General features: G+C 37.5%; 1 protein-coding gene across 2 annotated transcripts in view; it reads left to right on the top strand.

Annotated features, from left to right (window-relative positions):
• The window catches only part of SATB2 (SATB homeobox 2), a 188,517-nt gene that overhangs the window by 95,101 nt on the left and 72,989 nt on the right, over positions 1-20,427 (top strand). For both annotated transcript variants that reach the window (XM_043577412.1, XM_043577413.1), the window contains exon 7: positions 17,237-17,709. In XM_043577412.1, the coding sequence (XP_043433347.1) occupies positions 17,237-17,709 (473 nt within the window). The remainder of the gene's footprint in view (positions 1-17,236; positions 17,710-20,427) is intronic.

The following is a 20,427-nucleotide window of genomic DNA, read 5'->3' as shown; positions in this document are numbered from 1 at the left end:
GTGGGTAGATAGAGTAGTAGGTTGGTTTAGATGGCATTTTTTATTGCTGTTCATCTCATACTGTAATTGCTTCTGGCCTAGATTTTACAGTGAAGAGCTCATAAGCAAGTATAAGAAAAGAAAATGTACATATTGTATAAAAGCAGGGGGAAAGAAAAGACCAATATTAGCAGTTGTTTAGTGTGTAGGAGTTTTAATGTTGGACACAAGGATAATCCATAGGCACCTGGAAATGTCATGCTTACAAAGTTATTTTCAAGAATTCTTTGGATTGTGTGGAATTTAACCCTTCAATTTTTCTTTCACAAGTTTACACATTTTAATGAAACACTTATTTTTTAGCCTAATTCTTTTATGTTAACTATTTAGATGTAAACTTTTTGCCTCATCATTTCTGTGAAACTAAGTGGCAGTTATACATGCAGTATCATCAGAAATCACACTCCTATAGCAATCCACTCTTCAGAGGATCTTATAAGAATAAGCAAGTGCCTTAACAAAGAAGGACTCATGTATTTTAAATGTGTTCTAGTTAAAAATTAATGAATTAAAAGAAAATAATGTTATGCCTACAGTGTTTTTCGTCTGACACCAAAAGCAAAATGAAGTGTCATCTTTGCTGAGGTCAATCTCAACTATTTAATGTGTCATAAGAATTAAGGGGTCATTGAAAGTTCACACAAATACTAGTGGATATTGTAAAATTATTTGTGTCATAAAATAATACCACTAGAATGAATGGATCTAACCAAACCCCATATTTTGGCCAGAAAGCAAAATTATCCTCATCACTTTTCTTTTCTTAATCATTGCTCAAGAACCCCCTGATTGTTAGTTGTCTTAATTTTATTTATTTGAACTTATTTTGCAAAATATTAAAACGCTGGGAGAAATGAGGATTTTAAAAACCAGTGTTACTTTTCCAAGCCTGGTTTATTCTAGTAATCAGTATTTTATCTGACCCTGTCTGATCTAGTCTTGCAAGATCAAACGTCCAGGCCAGCAAGCAGACAGTAAACAAAGCCCGTGAAGGGTTTCAGTAAACACAAAGATTAGATGTTGAATGAAAATTAAACTCCTTGAACTAGTCCTCTGTACTAAAGTGGTTAAGTGGGTTGTGATTAAAAGAAATAAGTAATTATGATCATTATAGCTGAAATGATATAATGTTACCACATTTAAAGCACCTCTTGTACCCAGAAATGATTGTGTCATTTACAAAGTGGTGCCTCAGAGTTGAATAGAGAAATCAATGTCCCCTGACCTGGTTCCGTAAGGCAGCCCTAGCTTAGCCATGGTGGTATCGGTGGTCAGGACAATGCCTTTAATCAACTGCCGGTACTTCTGCCTCTGCTGTTGTTTAGCTCTGATGAGGTAAAAGCAGCTTACTTGTGTCTACCTAATTTTTCTGAGTCATGAAAGAAATTTTCTTTCAGCTTTGGATCTAAATGAAGGTGTTCGGCAAGGAAGTTTGTTCCTCTGCCTGTACTGCATCTTGCTTAAAGTAATGCCAACATCATATCCTTGACTTTTATATAAATCCTGGAACTTATATAAATTTTATACGAATATTCATGGAAATAGAAACATCACTTCCACAACCAACCACTTTACTGGTTTCCCAACATTTGGAAGAACCTTGTGCTTTTTTACTCTGATAATCATTGATGTGCGTTCATCAATCACTTTTAGCCTGTTTGGCTCCCCCATTAGAAGTTTATTGGCTGTGGGGCTCCTGCGTGGCTCAGTCAGATTAAGCGTCTGACTTCAGCTCAGGTCATGGTCTCACAGTTCGTGAGTTCGAGCCCCACGTCAAGTTGTCAGCACAGAGCCTGGAGCCTTGTTTCAGATTCTGTGTCTCCCTCTCGCTGCCCCTCCTCCATTTGTTCTCTCTCTCTCTCAAAAATAAATGAACATTAAAAAAAAAAGTTTATTGGTCATGTCAACAAGTGAAAAAATGGCGGGTGGGAAATGCCATGGACCCTACCCAAGCTCAGGTGTGGGCCAATTCCTTACTTTGATCTTAAGAAGCTCATTCTAGCTGTATTGGTAGCTGCTTCTTTGGCTTTAGCTTTGTTCTTAAATGTTCATAAATGTTAAAATGTAAAACAGTCATTTGTCAACAATGTGGTTTGTAGATTAAGAGAAACAAATTTGCTATCTGCTTATATTATTTATTTAAAATTTTTTTAAATGTTTATTTACTTTTGAGAGAGAGAGAGAAAGACAGAGAGTGCGCGCACGCGTGTGAGTGGGGGAGGGGCAGAGAGAGAGGGAGACACAGGATCTGAAGCAGGCTCCAGGCTCTGAGCTGTCAGCACAGAGCCTGACTCGGGGCTGGGCTCCAACTCACGAACCATGAGATCATGGTCTGAGCTGAAGTCAGACGCTTAACTGACTGAGCTACCCAGGCGTTTCTCTGCTTATATTATTTATAATGCCATTTTAAACATATGCTTAAAAAGGATGGAAAGGTGAAATGATATTTTTTCTAACTCCCTCCTTTCCTTCCTCATCTATCCATCCATCCATCCATCATGTATAATTATTGTTTGAAAGAAGTAGAAGATACAGTTCTTGGTTTCCAAAGGCCTACATCTATAAAATTAGTTTGAGCATCCATTTTATGTACCTGGCAGGATTCTAAGTGGGGAACATTACATAGCCCCTCCCCTCCCTGTAAGAAAATTACAGTCACAGTTAAATGACTAATTTTAATTAAACAAATGTTTAGTGAGTGCTTCTGTGACAGGCCATTTTCAGTTCCAGAAACAGCAAGAGACATCTAGAAACACATGAGATATGGTTTCTACCTCTGGTTGTATTGCTGTCAACCTAGCAGGGGAGGTAGCCCTCTATCTAGTGAATATAGTGGTAGTGCAGAGAATGGTCCATAAGTTCTACCTGGTAAGTGTTAGGTTGCAGGGAAGGGTAATTTGAAAAGCAGTCCATGAGTTATACCTTAAGGACAGTGGGATTTTGCAAGGAGAAAAAGAGAAGGAAGAATATTTTAGGCAACTGCAAGTTTTTGGGCATAGATGCAGAGGTGCAAAAGAGCAGGAATGTTTAGAAAATTATGGGTGGTTGTCCAGTGTCTCTAAAATGACAGTACATTTATCATGATACTGTCATGTAAGAGATGTCCAGAATGGCTAACATTTGGTGAAAAAGAAATGGTAGGGCATGGCTAGGTGTGGGGTTAATGATAGCATCAAACATTAGGAAATGAGCAAAGCTTTTTTGGGATCTGGTTGTAGGGAACATTTGTGTTATAATGATGAAAAATAAGGTTGCGACCTTACCTTGGGGAACTCTGAAAGTTCAGTTGAGGTATATTGAGAATTGGTGAAAACACTCCATCATTGAGAGTGATATGATGGAAATGGTGGTTTAAAAAAGAAATTTCTTTAGGGGAGCCTGGATGGCTCATTTGGTTAAGTGTCTGACTCTTGATATCAGCTTAGGTCATGATCCCAGGGTTGTGGAATTGAGCCCTGCATTGGGCTCCATGCTGAGCATGGATCCTGCTTGGGATTCTCTCTCCCTCTCTCTCTCTGCCCCTCCCCAGCTCGTACTTTCTCTCTCTCTCTCAAAATAAATAAATAAACTTAAAAAAAATAAATTCCTTTAGAATTCGTCTAAAACTATGTGTATTCATCTAAAACTATGTGTGAGTGTGTATACCAGGAGAGGAGGTATGTGGGAAGGTTAAGGGCAGTATGTGCAACTGGGAGGAAGTTGGCAAAATAAAGTCTATTGCATTCATATATGGAAGTGAAGATAGAGAAGTGTGGCCTTGGCTTTTGGTGGCAGCAGTGAGAAAGAGAGAAGTGACCAATGCAATATGTGTGTGGGAAAGAGAAAAAGAAATCAAAGTAGAATCCAAGGTTTTGAGCGTAAGTGACTTTTGATGGTTTTGACAGAAATAGGCCAATATAAATTGAGGTTGCGGGTACTTCAGTGAGAGTTGATGAACTAGGTAGAAATATCCATTGGGCCATTCAAGATGTGGAACCAGCTGACCAAAGGACAGGACTAGAGGATAAATTTTGGAGCCAATGTTTTCGACATGATAGTTAAAATACCAACAAAAAAAAAAACCCAAAACATTCTCTAAAAAAAGAGAATGAGAACATGAGGGGATTAGAAGCTTTGAAAGGAAAATGGCCTTGGGTTAAGAAGATAGGAAGAAAGTGAGGTTTCATGGAAGCCAAGGCAAGATGGGTTACTAGTGGAGAAATGTTATCAAGGGTACCAGGAGGAGGAGGAGGAGGAGAAGAGATATTTGGAGGTTCTTAGCTTTGGCAGAAAGGGGACCATAATGACATTGGAGAGAGCTATTTCTTTGTAGTGTGATAACAAGGGGAACATATATGCATCTCAGAAGGGAATATGGCATGGAAATGAGAGCAGATATTGACTTAGTCAGGAAAGGATATAAAAGCAGCTAACTACAGCATTAGGAATAAGTGTAAACTACACTCCCCACCTCTCTCCAGTATTCAGGAGAAAGAGGATGGAGCCAATGGAGGCCAAAGACTCTGGAGAGGAGAAGAGTGCTAAGCAAGAGTTCACAAACTAGGAAGGGATGGGATCTGAGGCACAGATGATGCTTTGCCTTTGAAAGAAAGAGAAATAGCCATATCTTCTTTAGAATCTGCAGGAAAGGAAAGGAGATGAACAAGAAGACAGGTTTTGGAGATGGAGTGATGGGTAAAGAATGAAGCAGATCATACCATAGGTGGCTGTTGTGATTAACCATCAGTAAAAGAGAGAATGGCTGGGATGGGGATTGGTGAGGAGAATGCCTGAAATAGGTTCTGGACCAACCATATTTGGGCAACAATGGGAGCGTTGGGACCCAAACAAGGTGACATAGTTAAGGGTTTACAGTGGTTCAGGTCTCTTCAGTTAATTCTTACCTTTTCCTTATGGTATGCTTTAGATTTCTCAAAGCTTCCGATTTCCATTTGTCCTGCCCAGAAACAAAATGAGAAACTCAAAAACAAAGATAGATCTGGTGGTGCTGAATGAAGAATCTACAGTTGTGAAATGAGTTTTTGTATGTAGACCGGGAAGTGTCTAGCTGATTAAAAATCTGGTATGACTGTGGTGACATCATCTTATTTGGGGGAAATCAATGGGTTAGAATCAGAATTCTCTTGGTTTCTAGATCAATTTAATAAAAACTATTTGTTTTTCCTTGGAGGATTTACAAAGTTAAAAGCTGAAAAGCACTTATCAAGTTCACAAGGTGCTCAAAGCTAAGTACAAGTACTATGTAAGATGTTAGGTCTAACGTGATAATTGCCTGTGCTAGACATTGTTTTACAAGCTATTCACCTGACTGATGATAGGCATTCATTTCACCTTTTTCAAGAATTTGAGATTATCTAACATAGGAATCCTGAACTCCCAAGGGAACAGACAAATCTGGACTCAGAGAATATAAGTCAGGCTATGAGTTCTAACATTGGACTTTCCAAGCTGTCATCTTTCTAAGTTTCATGTTTTATAGTAATTTTGACTAACTTTTGAATAATGCCCCTATTAGACCAAAAGTTTTTTGAAAAAACATCTCAGGAACACATCCATTTTGTGCCCTCCTCAAAAGCCCTGTGAACATAGGACTTTGAACATTGTAGGTACTTATTTTGTTAAATAGTAATAGAATTGAATTTTATATATGAACTTATTTGAACGTATGCATTTAAAACAGTTTTGTTTTTACACATGTGATGTTGTGACTAATTTTATTTGCTATCTGATGTCTTAATTGAGGAAAAATACAATCTTTGCCTTTAATTCATATTACAAGTGTCCTTAGCAAATTAGTAATGGGTTAAAATCATTCTTTTTTTTTTCTATTAATTAGTTATTGAAGTAAAGATTTAGCAATAGTCAATTCTACTGAAAGAGACAGTAACACCTTTGTTAAGTAAAAATTAGAGACCTACAAAAAGCATCCCTTTAAGGTTTTTCCAGCTAGTTTATTGAATATTTTCCTTAAAATAATGGTCTAAGACATTTAAGTCCTGTAAAAGCAAACACAATGGCCAATGGAAAAGAATGAATTATGGGTTTATTGTTTCTTTGATTAACTTTTCTTTAATAGTCTGAATTTAAGAATTAATACACATAAGAATGCCAATTGGCAAAGGGAGAATGCTCCTAAACAATAAAGTTATTGAAATGCAATTTTTTTCTATCGTGGTATATTCACCTCTGAAATTATAGTTTCAGATTAAAATAAAGAACAAAAATAAATAGATAAAACTTACTTTAACCTGTACAGAGAGTTACAGGAATACTCAAAATGACCAATGTTATCAAACTATGATAAAGCATTGTTTGAAACCAAAAGGGACACTAGTGTTCAGATGGGGAGGGGGCAGCTAAGATTACAGTAGGCGTAGAGGTGGGATAATACTCACTTTTTCCATGGAACATAATAGGTCCTATGAGCTTTTTTTTGCCAAAACACCAAGGTGTCCGGCTTCAACTGCTTTATGGTAGATATATATGTGTTTTTGTGGATCTTAATATGATGGAAAAAGGAAGTTGATAATAAGGGGAAAATACACCTAAGAAAACCAGTCATATGGTATTATCACAATGCCGGCTGGTATACTTCGCTTATGGGGCTGGAAGCATTTTCCTTCCAAGCCTTGTTTTATTAGGAGTTAACAAGTTGGCTCTGAATATCTTGCTCTAGGCAGAGACTTTGCAAGCAAGTTCTCAACCCAGAGACAGATTCTCTTTAACAAATTTAGAGAAAAACAAATCTTTAACTTTCATAGTCCTAAAAGACTTAGCTTATTTTTTCCCCCTTTTACCCTTCAGTCTTTTCAAGCTCCTACTATTTTTCTTTAATTATATTCAGTAAACTCTTCTGGTAATAGATTTGTTTGTTTGTTTTTTTAATGGTGTGGGATTTACATTTGATATATATGGAATATTAGCTTTAGCTCTGGAAATCATGTCTGTATGTGTTAACAGAAAATGGATTTTATATAACAAATGGACTTTGTACCTCAGTTATTGCCTAGAACAGAATAAATCAGAAATATTTTCAGTGATTGGGCATATATTCAGTATTGGCATAGGGGTGCTGTTATGGTTTGTCAGGGAAATTAGTGTCATGACACCTTTTAAAAACAGTTTAAGTCCGTGAAAGACTTGGGTGGATAGTATGGTTAATTAGTGATAATATGTAACCCACCTCAGAGAGAAGAGTCAAAGTAAATAGCAGGTTGAACCATATGAAATTGCTATTTTTATAGATTAAAATTAGATATTGCCAATTTCATATAGTTCAATCATATAGGAATTTATTGTGATTGCTCAGGGTTATCAGGTTCTTACCTGTATTATGTGACTATGTATACTCCCTTTTACTTCTTGTTGTTTACATGTTTCAAAGAAATACTTCATATTTACAGTTTATAAAGAGTACTTGCCAAAGCTCTCAATTGTGTGATTCATGTCTTTCATCAGTCAAGTGGGAGTCCATACTGATGACACTCATTTTGGGACAAAACCTTTTTGGCTTCAAGAAAAATAAAAGAATTGCAGATTCGTGAAAATAAGTATAATGAGTGTGAATTTGTATTATGATACAAGTATGTATTTTGTGTGTGTGTGTGTGTGTGTGTGTGTGTATACATATATATATATATATATATATATATATATATATGACTAGAATAAATTGCTAATAATAAAATTGGGATTGAATGGAACTATGTTTTATCATCACATAGAAATGCATTTTAAATTATAGGCAGGTGTTACAGGACCATCTGTGTACCAAACAGTTAAATTTTCTGAAGCAAATCTATAGGTTGACTATGTAACACCAATATTACTCAGTACTGTATCTGTAGGTGCTGGCATCATTTCTGGCACATAACAGTTGATTAATAGGTACTTATGAATTAAAACAATAAACAAGTGTGAATAATCCTGTTTTAGTGATTAGCTACTTCAATTGTTGAGGAATCAGTGATTTCATCATTTTTAGAACTGACCCACTTTTTCAGTCTGTCACATCAGAAGGGTATACAAGGCATATACTAGAGGCATCAGGTTGCACCCTTACCATTCAGATAGCCCATCCATCTTCATGTTGCCAATGGGTGTACATGCCTCGTGCAAGCGTGTGTGCACATACAAATAGAGCAGCAGGACTTCTGTGTAGGAAAGTAGATCTGTCCTGACTCAAATCCTAAAGTTAATAATAACCACATGCCCCCAGTTGGGCATTTTAGCAGAAGCCGTGGAACAAAGGCTTTAAGGTCCCAAAGACATAGGTTTGAATGTGATTCTTTCTTTAATACGTATGTGATATGATTTTTTCTGAGCTTCAGCTTCTTCAATAAAGTGGCCATAATAATATCTGTGTCATACTATTGTGAGAGTTCAATGACAATGATATGTCCAGGGCTTAGGTCAGTGCCTCAGCTACTGTATAAAAGGTAGGGCTTCATGTTACCTGAAATGCCAGTATGTTGTAAAAGAGGTACATGAGCAAGATAGATATGAGAATTTCTGCACTCATCATAAACATTTTCCTATAAAGGAAATTTATTAAAAAGTATTTGTGACATATTTAGGCCCTGAGAAGTTGACTTTGAGTTATGCAGAGAAAGAGAAAAAACTAGGTTTTATTGGTCATGTGGTTTGTTTGTTATGTTTATGAGGCTCAGAGCCAGCAGCTGTAATCATTTTGAATATTTCTAAATACTTATCTACATTTGGACAGCTATTCGACCTTGAACAGATCACCTGACCTCTCTGATATTAGTTGGGATCATTGTCTCAAAATTGGGCTCCAAGTTTTGGGGGCTAAGGGGTTGGGGAGCAAGGAACTTGGGGTGGAGGTTTGGAAATCCAAAGCAGTGATATATTCAGGAATATCTTTTGTCTACACTCCAAGGTTTGGGTACCAATTCGAAATTATCAACTTGATTGGCAGCTTTTCTACCAAGAGTGTCAGGGGCAAACCTGTGTCATACCTTTATAGAATCAACTCCAGAGTACTATCTGAGTTGAAGGAGTCACAGAAATTTTGCCATTCCCTCCACCCCACTTTCTTTGGCTTATATTCTTCTACCCAGGGCTTTTAAGAGAGGTTCTAGGGAATACTGGAGTGTTATCTTATTAGGGAATCTATTAGCACTCATTCATGCTAATCCGTTTACATTTGCATAAGCATCTTAATAGTTTAAGGAAAAAAATCCATAGGCCAGAAATTCCAGAAATTTCTCAGTGCAAAACCTTTTACCCAATTCATTGTATACTTTCTAAGTATGGACAGACCCCAAGAGTTATTTCACAAAAGCAACTGTGTTAAGGTTTGCATTAAAATACGAGGTTCATAGTTCTGGAAATTGTATCAGTCTTTTAAGCAGTATTGGTAGATAAACCTGCAAGAGCAATACTACATCTACCGTGAGTGTCACTACATAAACTGCTATTATTCTTGTTGCAATAGGGAGTTTGGCAAAGAGAGATGTCTTAGGAAAGTCTTATATTCTTGCCATAAAGAGTCAAGAAGCAGAAGCGGGTATTCTGAGAAAGGGAATTGTTTTGAAAATCCTAGCAGCAATTCTCTTTAAGACACTATTAGGTAAGTAACCTGGAAGGTTTCTTTAAAACCAATTTGCAGATAATCCTCCCTATTTTATAGGTAATCTCAATATCACTCAGAAAGTTAGAACCCAGGCCTTAAAAACCCCAGTTTACTCTGACACCTATCCTATGCCATCTTGCTGTGATTGACAGGTGTCTGATATATGCTGATCAGACACTTCTCCTTTGGCTTTTAAATTCTGAGTATATTTTGGGGGCATTTAGTCATGGAGTATATTTTGAATATTAAAATTTTACTAGGTTTACTTTACATAACATCTATAGCAAATAGACATAATAAAAACAATGAAATACAACTGAGAGAAGCAGTAAACTAAAGAGGAAGACAACTGTGTGTGTGTGTGTGTGTGTGTGTGTGTGTGTGTGTGTGTGTGTTTAAGTTTGGACATTTTCGATGCCTTTTTATTCCCCAGGAAATACAAATAAGACATTAAACATTTGCTTTTTAAAAATACTGTAGGACATACATTTTCCTTCTTTTGGTTGATGTAAGTGTAACATGTACACATTTAGAGCATATTTTATTCCTTAAGTTTTTTTTTTCATTTTTATTATATTAACTTTTGAAACTAAAAGCTGTATTTGCATAGCATTTCTATAAGTTTAATTTCAAGAATTGTGAGATTATATCATTTTATTTCCCGTCTATTCTTCTGCATCCCAATTTGAAGGCCAGAATATGAACTATTAAGCCTCATTTGGAGAAACTGAACAGCAACATATCCCTGTGTATACTGTGTGAGGCCATGGGATTCTGTATTGATAATGAATTCTTTTGAAGTATAGGAATTATTTTTAAAAGTGATATGATGTAACATGGCATAGTGACTTAAAAACAAGAGAAGATTGCAGTTCTTTAGGTGACCTTTGAGAAACAGCAGATGTTTGTCAGCGTGTCTTAATCAGGAAGTTTTGAAATGGGAAGCCTAATCTGTTAATCATAATTATACAGAGATTTTCTGAAACTTACAGTAGTGCTTTGACAAAGATCTTTCACATAGATACTGATCATCTAAACTTTACTGATACAATTCTGAGATAGTAATATTTTTCCTGTGGTAAGACTGATGTCCAGAGAATCTCCACCTTGCCCCACAAGGAGGCCCCACAGCTAATAAGAGGTATGGATTTGAGTACAGCTTTTTAATACCAGGTCCAATCAGTATAACATTTATCATCAACCAAAACTAAAGATTTTTCACAGATAATAAAATTTTTTAAATGGTTATTTATTTTTGAGAGAGAGAGAGCATGAGTGAGCATGAGTGGGGGAGAGGCAGAGAGAGAGAGGGAGACAGAATCTGAAGCAGGCTCCAGGCTCTGAGCTGTCAGCACAGAGCCCAACGTGGGGTTCGAACCCATGAACTGTGAGATCATGACCTGAGCCAAAGTCAGATGCTTAAGCGACTGAGCCACCCAGGCACCCCAGATAAATTTTTTTAAATGCTTATACATTTATAATATAGTGAATGTTAAGTAAGATTAGAGGAAAAAAAACAGGACAACAGACTGACAGTTAATAAGTGTCTGGTGTAGCCTCAAAGACAGCAGTATAAAAGCAAAGACAACATAGAACAGTGAGTCTCAAACTTTAGCATACATAAAAATTACCCATCTCAAAAGACAATCAGGGGCACCTGGGTGGCTCAGTTGGTTGAGCGTCCGACGTCGGCTCAGGTCATGATCTCAGTTTGTGAGTTCGAGCCCTGTGTTGGGCTATGCTGACAGCTCAGAGCTTGGAGCCTGCTTTGGATTCTGTGTCTCCCTCTCTCTCTGCCCCTCCCCTGCTCACACTCTGTCTTGCTGTCTCTGAAAAATAAATAAACCTAAAAAAAAAGACAATCAGTAAAAACAAAGATGATATAGATGTTGGTGCTTAAACTTTTGTGTATGTAAGAATCATTGGAGAGATTCTGATTTGGAGCCCATGAATTTGTATTTCTAAGTCTTCCAGGTGATAAGGATTTTGATGGTTCAAGGACTATACAGCAGAGACCTGAAATACACAATGTATATAAAACATAAGTATATATCAGGGATTTGTTATAATTAAATACTTGACTTCCTGGATATAATGTAAAATCGCTTGAAATAAAATGAGATTTTTGTGGGATGCCTGGGTGGCTCAGTCGGTTAAGCGTCAGACTTCGGCTCAGGTCATGGTCTCGCGGTTTGTGAGTTCAACCCCCTTGTTGGGCTCTGTGCTGACAGCTCAGAGCCTGCAGCCTGCTTTAGATTCTGTGTCTCCCTCTCTCTCTTCCCCTTACTCTCTCTCTCTCTCTCTCAAAAATAAATAAACATTGAAAAAATGAGATTTTTGCACAAATATCTTTTAATTGTAATGCAGATTACTCCATGGGAGGAGTCTGACTTTCTAGTCTGTGAACAACCAGTCACAGCCAGCAATCATGGCCACTAAATAGCTACTGTTCATATGGTGCTCTTGGTTAGAACATCAACTCTGTGAACTTGGGGAGGCTTTAGGAACCCCTCCAGTCCTAAAGCAGGGCTACAAAGGGCTTTCCTACTTCAGAGTTAAATGGAATCCCAGAAGCTCAGGGAGTGGTTAGATAATGGTTTCGCATTCCCTAAATTCAGTCCCAGAAAGCTCAGAGGAATCTGTAAGATATCCTGGAACTCTGAGTTCCTCAGAAACCTGAGCTGACTCCAGATGTGAACTGTTCACCTGCAAGGCCCCTAGACGGAGACCCTTTCCCACAGGTTAGAAGAGCTACAGAAAGCCTCTAAAGCTACCAGGTATAGAAATATTTCAGCTCCACTTGCCTTGACAGTTCTTCAAGCCACATCCTACTTAGAAACTTGAACTTGAAGCTGGAGGTATCATTCCTTCCCAGGCACACAGATCACCTTCAGGACTTTGGCAACAGTAGAATCAAATTCATTGTGAATTAAATTACAACTCTGATTCAAAGCCCTAGAAGTGGTGTGTTTTATGTCTCTTTAATAAGTAAGCAGTTTGGCTCTATTGAGAAGATTTTTGGTTGTGAATGTGAACATTGCTTTCATCATCAGAGGCAAGACTACCGTTTATCCTTCACTTTTTTTCAGGTTTTTTTTTTCCCCCATAGCTAAATATTGCAGACATTGAGATGGACCCTCAGAGCCAAGGTGTTGTCTCTGAATTTGGTTTAGTTTAAGACAGACTTAATATTATGTTTCCTTAGAGTAAAGAAAAAAAACATAAAATCACATACTGCTGTTAGGTCTACACCTCAGCCATTGTGATTACTTTCAAATAAATTTAAAAAGAAAGGAAGAGAGGGGAACCTGGGTGGCTCAGTCAGTTGAGCGTCCAACTTCAGCTCAGGTCATGATCTCACGGTTCGTGGGTTTGAGCCCCACGTCAGGATCTGTAATGACCACTTAGAGCCTGGAGCCTGCTTCAGATTCTGTGTCTCCCTCTCTCTCTGTCCCTCCCTGGCTTGGGCTTTGTCTCCCTCTGTCTCTCCAAAATAAATAAATGTTAAAAAAAGAAAGGAAGGAAGAGAAAGGTAGAAGGGGAAAGAGGGAGGGAAGAAAAGGAAGGAAGGTAAGAGGGAAGGAGGAGAGAAGGAAGGAAGGAAGGAAGGAAGGAAGGGAAATAGAAAAGAAATAATGAATGTCCAAACTCAATTTTTAGATGGAGTCTTGTGCATTGTGATGCTCCTCTGACCTTTTTTTTTTTTTTTTTAAAGCATTTGTCTTTCACCTGCTGTGGCTTTAGAGGCTAAAATATTATGATATTTTTATGAGAGTGGTAGAAAAAAATGAAAGAGCTTTTCAAATTTAGCAAGATCTGTACAAATTGTTACTGAAACCATTTACTGCTCTGGTCAGTGGAGATGTAGCTTGTTGATGAGTATTTGATTTTTAGGCATTCTTAAAAGTGAGGCCTTCTTAAAAGTGAGGATGATGATTTTTTTTCTTTGTTTCTTTGTTTCTTTTTTTAATGTTTATTTATTTATTTTTGAGAGACAGAGAGAGACAGAGACAGAGAGAGAGACCAGGGGAGGATCAGAGAGAGGGAGGGAGAAACAGAATCCGAAGCAGGCTCTAGGCTCTGAGCTGTCCGCACAGAACCCAACACTTGGCTTGAACTCAGAAACTGTGAGATCATGACCTGAGCTTAAGTCAGAGGCTTAACCAACTTAAGCCACCCAGGCTCCCCTTTGTTCTTTCTCTCCTGGCTTTTATTTGTAGAGCTATCAGGGACTGAAAAACATTGACAAAGGTTCTTCATTTGACCAAATTTTACTCAGTCTTCTAAATCTTCTCCATGGCCCATCTGTGCATTTCCTTGTAAAATCCAGTTTGAGCAAGAACCCTGTTAAGTCAGTTTAACCTGAACCCCCACCCTTGATATCTGATCACCCCTCGATATCTAATTGGGTTCCTCATCTCCTGTCATCCCCCTCAGGTGATGTTTGAACACCCTGGCGTGTTTTTGGCAGAGAAGCAGGTTAGGTCAGTTTAGCCAGAACTCCCCTTACTCCTGATGTTGCCTCTTAGTAATTTTCCATCCACCCATCCCTACCTTGCTCTTTGTCTATAAATTCCCATGTGTTTATGCTGTTTTAGGAGTTAAACCCCATCTCTCTCCCCCACTATAAAATCCCATTGCAGGCGTCCCTTTACCTACTGTGATGGTCCTGGATGAGGTCTGCCTTACCACCTTTAATGAGTGCCATTGAGTATTTTTTTCTTTAACAACTTAAGGAGTATCTTTGGTCTTACAGGCAACGTTTTAAGACTCGTAGTCTGTGGGCAGTGTCTGGTTTTCAGAAATGTTTTGTTTGGTGTTTATTGCAAATGGATTTAGTTGCCAATGCTTGAATAATAGGCACTATCATGTAATAATCCAGATTTTCCATTTTCTTGAAAAAAAATCTGAAGAAATGACAATATGAGAAAGACAAAAACTGGCTGAGGCAAGGTAGTGTCTGCTTCCTCTGGACGGGGCAGGCTTTCTCTTACTTCCCCTCGTGCCTTTGCGATTGGCTTCTCTGGCTATTTTCCTCCACCTGGAGGTGTAGGCCTTTGCCTTTGCAATTCCTTCATTATGGTTTTCTAAATACTTAGTACTTCATGGTGTTACTACGTGTCTGTAAGGACACTTCCACAGTCCGGTTTTTAATTATATGAATTTCTAAGGATCTGAGAACTCTTAAGAAAAGGAACATACTATGCATAATCTTGAAGGAATATGGAATGACATTATTCAGATTCGTATTGCACCAATTCATACAGGTTTCTTGGAGCTCTGACGTTAATGCTTAATTGTGTGCATAATTATAACACTATAATTGTGTGTCAGTAGAACTTTTTGTTAATGATGTGATTTAGATATATTTCAAGAAGGTAACTCAATCAAAGTTGAGTTACTCAAATCAATCAATTAAGCCATTGAGAAATGAAAATACTGAAATTTTGGAAAATTAGCTTTTGGTCAAAGAATGCATGCTATAATAGGATGGTTCTATATATAAGTAGAAAAAGAAATGGACAACAGTTTTACATCTTAAGTACCTGAGCACATAATTTAGCATTTTACTTTGCCTTTATTTTGGCTGAATTCAAAAGGAATTAAACAAAAATGAACCAAGTGTCTACTAGGGCCAAGTATTTCTGTCTATGAAGTACAATTTTACTCAGAAGCAGTCCATGGTTTCTGCACTTCTTTTAGTAAAGGAATCATAAGAGTGATTCCTGTCCTAGGCAAACTGTGTTAGATTACCCTTTGAAGGCTCTCGACCATGTGCTTGGTTTGGTTTTAAGATTGTATACCTTAAAGTTTAATTAATACAATGACTGAAAAATGCTTACATTTAAAGGATAAGATTAACATAATTTGTTCACCTTGAACGATGTGAAGGAAAGGTGAATACAATGATATGAATTACATGGAAAAGATTAAGTTAGCAATTGAGACTTTAAAGAAGTCTGAGGTAAACTTTACTTACTTGGGGGTTCATAGGAAAGTTAAGCAATCACTTTGCTTTTTTAAGCAAAGGAGAAATAAATACTGTATATGTCTCAATATAAGGTGATCCCAAGACACTAATGTTTATTTCCCCAAATGAGAAGTTTTGAATATATAAAATAACCATTAGACATATGGATAATGGTCAAATATTTACTTATATTTTAATGTATTAACTTCCACCTATGTATATTAAAATCACATATTACATAGAATATTAATTAAAAATACTACTTTTCTCCACCCTTAAAGTTCATGTGATTTGGCCCATAAAGTTCATGTCTCTGCCATTACAGAACCCGTGTTTGGAGTCACCTGATTTTCTAGCACACACCATTTCTGTGAAAGTTCTTTTTGAGAGTTAGTACTTTTTTGATAAAAATATGATTCTGACACTCTAAACCATATACATCATTTACGTAATCATTTACGTAATAATGGGACAATTATTTTTAAAAATTTGTCCTGTGGGTGACTACTTCTGATTTCCAGCATGTAACCATCTAAAGTAGTGTTCTTTAAAGTTTTAATATAGTCTTTTGCATGATCATATCTAACATTTGCAACTATAACAAATAATTACTAAATCTGTTTGGAATTTTTACTTTAAAAAACAGATACTGTTCAGTTACATCTGCAAGGATTTAAAACTAGGAATGATGGAGGTTGTTTCAGCTTAAATGTGTTTTCTCCAAACAAACCTTTGTTTTACATAATAACATAATACAGAGATTTAGATAAGGATTTAACTATGAGGTGATTAATTCACTCTTTCCTGGGAAATATTCTTGGGAGAGGAAAAAATTCTGCCTCATGCTTGAACATATTTGATACTCACTTTCTTTTACTTCTGCCTTTCCAGGTTATTCCTTAAATCTTCACTAGTAAAGTGCAATAAAATGTAATAAGGTAGCTATCCGGGGGGTAGGGGGGAGGAAGCATCTTATTTAATGAAAAGTCAAGAAGATGTTATAAATGTTGTTTCTTCCTTATCCTTGTACATAGAACAATCATTAACATATCCAATTTTTACAGAAATATTCCTATACCAAAGATAGCAAGTGAGTAGATAAAAGGATATACTTCATGGCACATATTTTCTATGAATGTTCCCATAGTTGTATAATACTTATTGTGTGAGATTTTTATTAGGAGGTAGCAGTTAATTTGGCAGGAGATGTTGTCCTTGTCATTTCCTGATAACCATGAACTACACCATTAACCACAAACTACAGAAGATGAGAACAGCTGGTGTTTTTATAACAGAGGGTGATGAGGGAGATGAGAGAGCTTGGGAATACGAGAGGATTTAGAATTGATCATGCTTAGTGGTTTCTGTCTTAGTTATTCAATAAAATGCCTACTTTTAGGAACTGAAGAAAAATGAAGTAGTAAATATTATTGCTTTCATATCACCTATGAAAAAATTATAACATTTTTCAAGGAAGGAAAACTCACTTTTACTCTTGGGCTTCCAGCTTCGTATGAAAAAAGTTTATGTCATTAATATACCAAAAATATGATAATTTTGTACTGCATATATCAGCAATAAATTGCACCAATGAAAATAACGATGGATTTTCATTTTTTATCTCTTAACAGTGGAAAGAGTGGAACGAGAAAACCTTTCAGACTATTGTGTTCTGGGCCAGCGTCCAATGCATTTACCAAATATGAACCAGCTGGCATCCTTGGGGAAAACCAACGAACAGTCTCCTCATAGCCAAATCCACCACAGTACTCCAATCCGAAACCAAGTGCCCGCATTACAGCCCATCATGAGCCCTGGTCTTCTTTCTCCCCAGCTCAGTCCACAACTTGTTAGGCAACAAATAGCCATGGCCCATCTGATAAACCAACAGATTGCCGTTAGCCGGCTCCTGGCTCACCAGCATCCTCAAGCCATCAACCAGCAGTTCCTGAACCATCCACCCATTCCCAGAGCAGTTAAGCCAGAGCCAACCAACTCTTCTGTAGAAGTCTCTCCAGATATCTACCAGCAAGTCAGAGATGAGCTGAAGAGGGCCAGTGTGTCCCAAGCTGTCTTTGCAAGAGTGGCATTCAACCGCACACAGGTATGCTTAGCATCGCACATGATAGTTGGTGGTTGAAATGATACTAAGGACAGAATTGTGACATCTTCTTTATCTCTTCAAAAAAACTTTATCAATCCCAGAGCACACATAATTAACTAGTAATCCTTAGCTCAGGAAATACTTGATACGTGCATAGCCATAATTAATTCATTTCAGTAAATAATGAATATCTGTGAACCCATCACCCAACTCAGGACCCAAAACGTTACCAATGCTTTGGGCCTATGTGCTCCTTTCTTTCCTCATCTTCTCATCTGCTTTTCCCCTGGTATAACCCTGATTTGAATTTTGTGGTTAACATTCACTTGTTTTTTAAAAACTAGTTCTAAAACTACTTCCGTACGCACAATCTATTTACTTTGTTTTTGAACTGTATAAAAAGAATATCATTGTATGTCATAATTTCTATAATTTTTTAAGTTTTTCAAAATATACAAGTTAGAGTTGAGATATTGATAAAGTGGGGGTGGGGGGAGATACCTGGGTGACTCAGTTAAGCATCTGACTCTTGATTTCAACTCACTTTGTAATCTAATTGTTCATGAGGTTGAGCCCCGTGTCAGGCTCTGTGCTGACAGTGTGGAGCCTGCTTGGGATTCTCTCTCTCCCTCTCTCTCTCTGCCCCTCCCCTGCTTGCTCATGTTCTCTCTCTCTCTCAAAATAAATAAACATTTAAAAAAAAAAGATATTGTTAAGGTGGTAATGAATAATTTACTCATATTTTTCAATATTTTGAGGTAATTACATGCCAATATAATACCAAGCAATAAAAAGATAAACAGTTTATTTATGTAGATCCTTCTATTGAGGACCTCACCTCAGAGTTTCTGATTCCATAGTCTGGGGTAGGACCTAGAAATTTGCATTTGTAGCAAGGTCCCAGGTGATTCTGATGCTGCTGGTCTGGTAGCCATATTTTGAGAACCATTAATTTGGTCCTTACATGAGTAACAAGAAAGTAAAAGTGCCAATCTCAAGGAGGTAATGACCTAGTAGTAAAAAAAACAAAACATATTCAGATAACAAAAGTGTGAAGTAAGGTGAGTGGTGTAGGAGAATAATGATGGTTGTAGTGGGTATCTATGGGGAGCTGGGGGTAAGGAATACTAATAGTAGGATGAATATAGTGTGTCTTGAAGAGGACAGTAGGTTTAAATTTGATCACCCTACTAAATGCAAGGCAGGAAGCTAAGCTCAGTGCAGATGCAAAGATGAAAAAGATCATAGGCAAGCACCATATGTAAATACCTGACTTGAATATTAAGTTTCTGGGGAGTTAGACCTTGAAGGATAAATAGAATTTAACAGGCAAAGATGGAGAAGAAGGGTACTTTAGGCTAAAGGAATTAACAAGAAAAGTGCTGAGTCAGGCATGTGTGGTAATAGTTGGTAGTTGATAGCAAAGCTAGATAATAAAACTTAAACGGGGAAATAGATCAAAAAAGGTCTTAGGGCCATGCTAGGAACTTAGAACCTTATTTAATAGGCACTAGAAGCCATTGAAGGTCTCATGTAGGAATATGCTATAATCCAATAATCAGAATTGGACCTTAGGAAGATCTTTTTCTCTCTCATGATAGCGAGAAGGTAGGAATATCATTTAGAAGGCAGCCATAAATATCCAGCTGAAATGTGTAGAAGTTCTGAACTAGGCTGGTGGTGGTGGGATAGAGAGTACAAAATCAAGAAGAATTGTGGAAGTAAAATTGACACAAAGTGCAACCACCTGAATGGATAAAGAGGGATGGACAATAAAGATAATGCCAAGGTTAGAGCCTTGTGGCTGAGAATAAATCTGTAATTATTTAGAGAGTCAAAAAGAACATTGAAAGAGATAGTTGGAATAAGTTTAGTGATTATTTTGGATCAGGCTATTTTGACTCCGAAGTGCTGGCAGATCTTTCTCTCTCTCTTCCTTCCTTCCTTCCTTCCTTCCTTCCTTCCTTCCTTCCTTCCAAAATGTTGATTTATCTATTTTGAGAGAGTGGGGGAGGGGCAGAGAGAGAAGGGAAGGAGAGAGAAAATCCTAAGCAGGCGCTGCCCTGTCAGTATGGAGCCTGATGCAGGGCTCAAACTCACGAACTATGAGATCATGACCTGAACCGAAATCAAGAGTCGGACGCTGAACTGACTGAGCCACCCAGGCACCCTGTACTGGCAGATTTGTTCAAATGAAGGTATTCAGAAGTCATTCAAAATATGAGTTTGGTGCTAAAAAGAGTTTTCAGGGTTAGAGAAAGATTAGAAATTTACTGACAGAGCCTGAGATTTAGAGAGTCGAGGGAAGGAAGAGGAGAAACCATCACCACTACTCCCACCAGGAAAAGAGGTAAAAGAAATGCCAGTAGAGATGGGAGCAGGTGGAGATGGAAGAATAGGGAGGTAGTGGTGAGAGTATACAGAACATGAATAAAGAGTTTGCGGAAGGAGACTTGTCCTTGTGAGCAAAACTAAGACGTCTGGGCATGAGAAGCTTGAAACCATGCCATGAAATTTGGCAATTGGTTGGGAGAGACCTTTGGCAAACCTAGAGTGTAATTTCATTAGAGTTGAGAAGGCAGGAGCCAGAATTTAGGAGTTGAGGAGTGACTAACTGTTGAGGATACAGAAGCAGGGGCTGCAAATTACTCTTTCCAAAATTTGGTGTTGAAAAGGAGGTCAGAAGCGTGTTGACAGCTTGAATGTGATAGGGAGTCG

This window comes from Prionailurus bengalensis, chromosome C1 (genome assembly GCF_016509475.1).
Source record: "Prionailurus bengalensis isolate Pbe53 chromosome C1, Fcat_Pben_1.1_paternal_pri, whole genome shotgun sequence".
In the NCBI taxonomy this organism is placed as follows: Eukaryota; Metazoa; Chordata; class Mammalia; order Carnivora; family Felidae; genus Prionailurus; species Prionailurus bengalensis.
The sequence above is the reverse complement of the archived record's forward strand: the minus strand, read 5'-3'. Positions and strand labels throughout refer to the sequence as shown.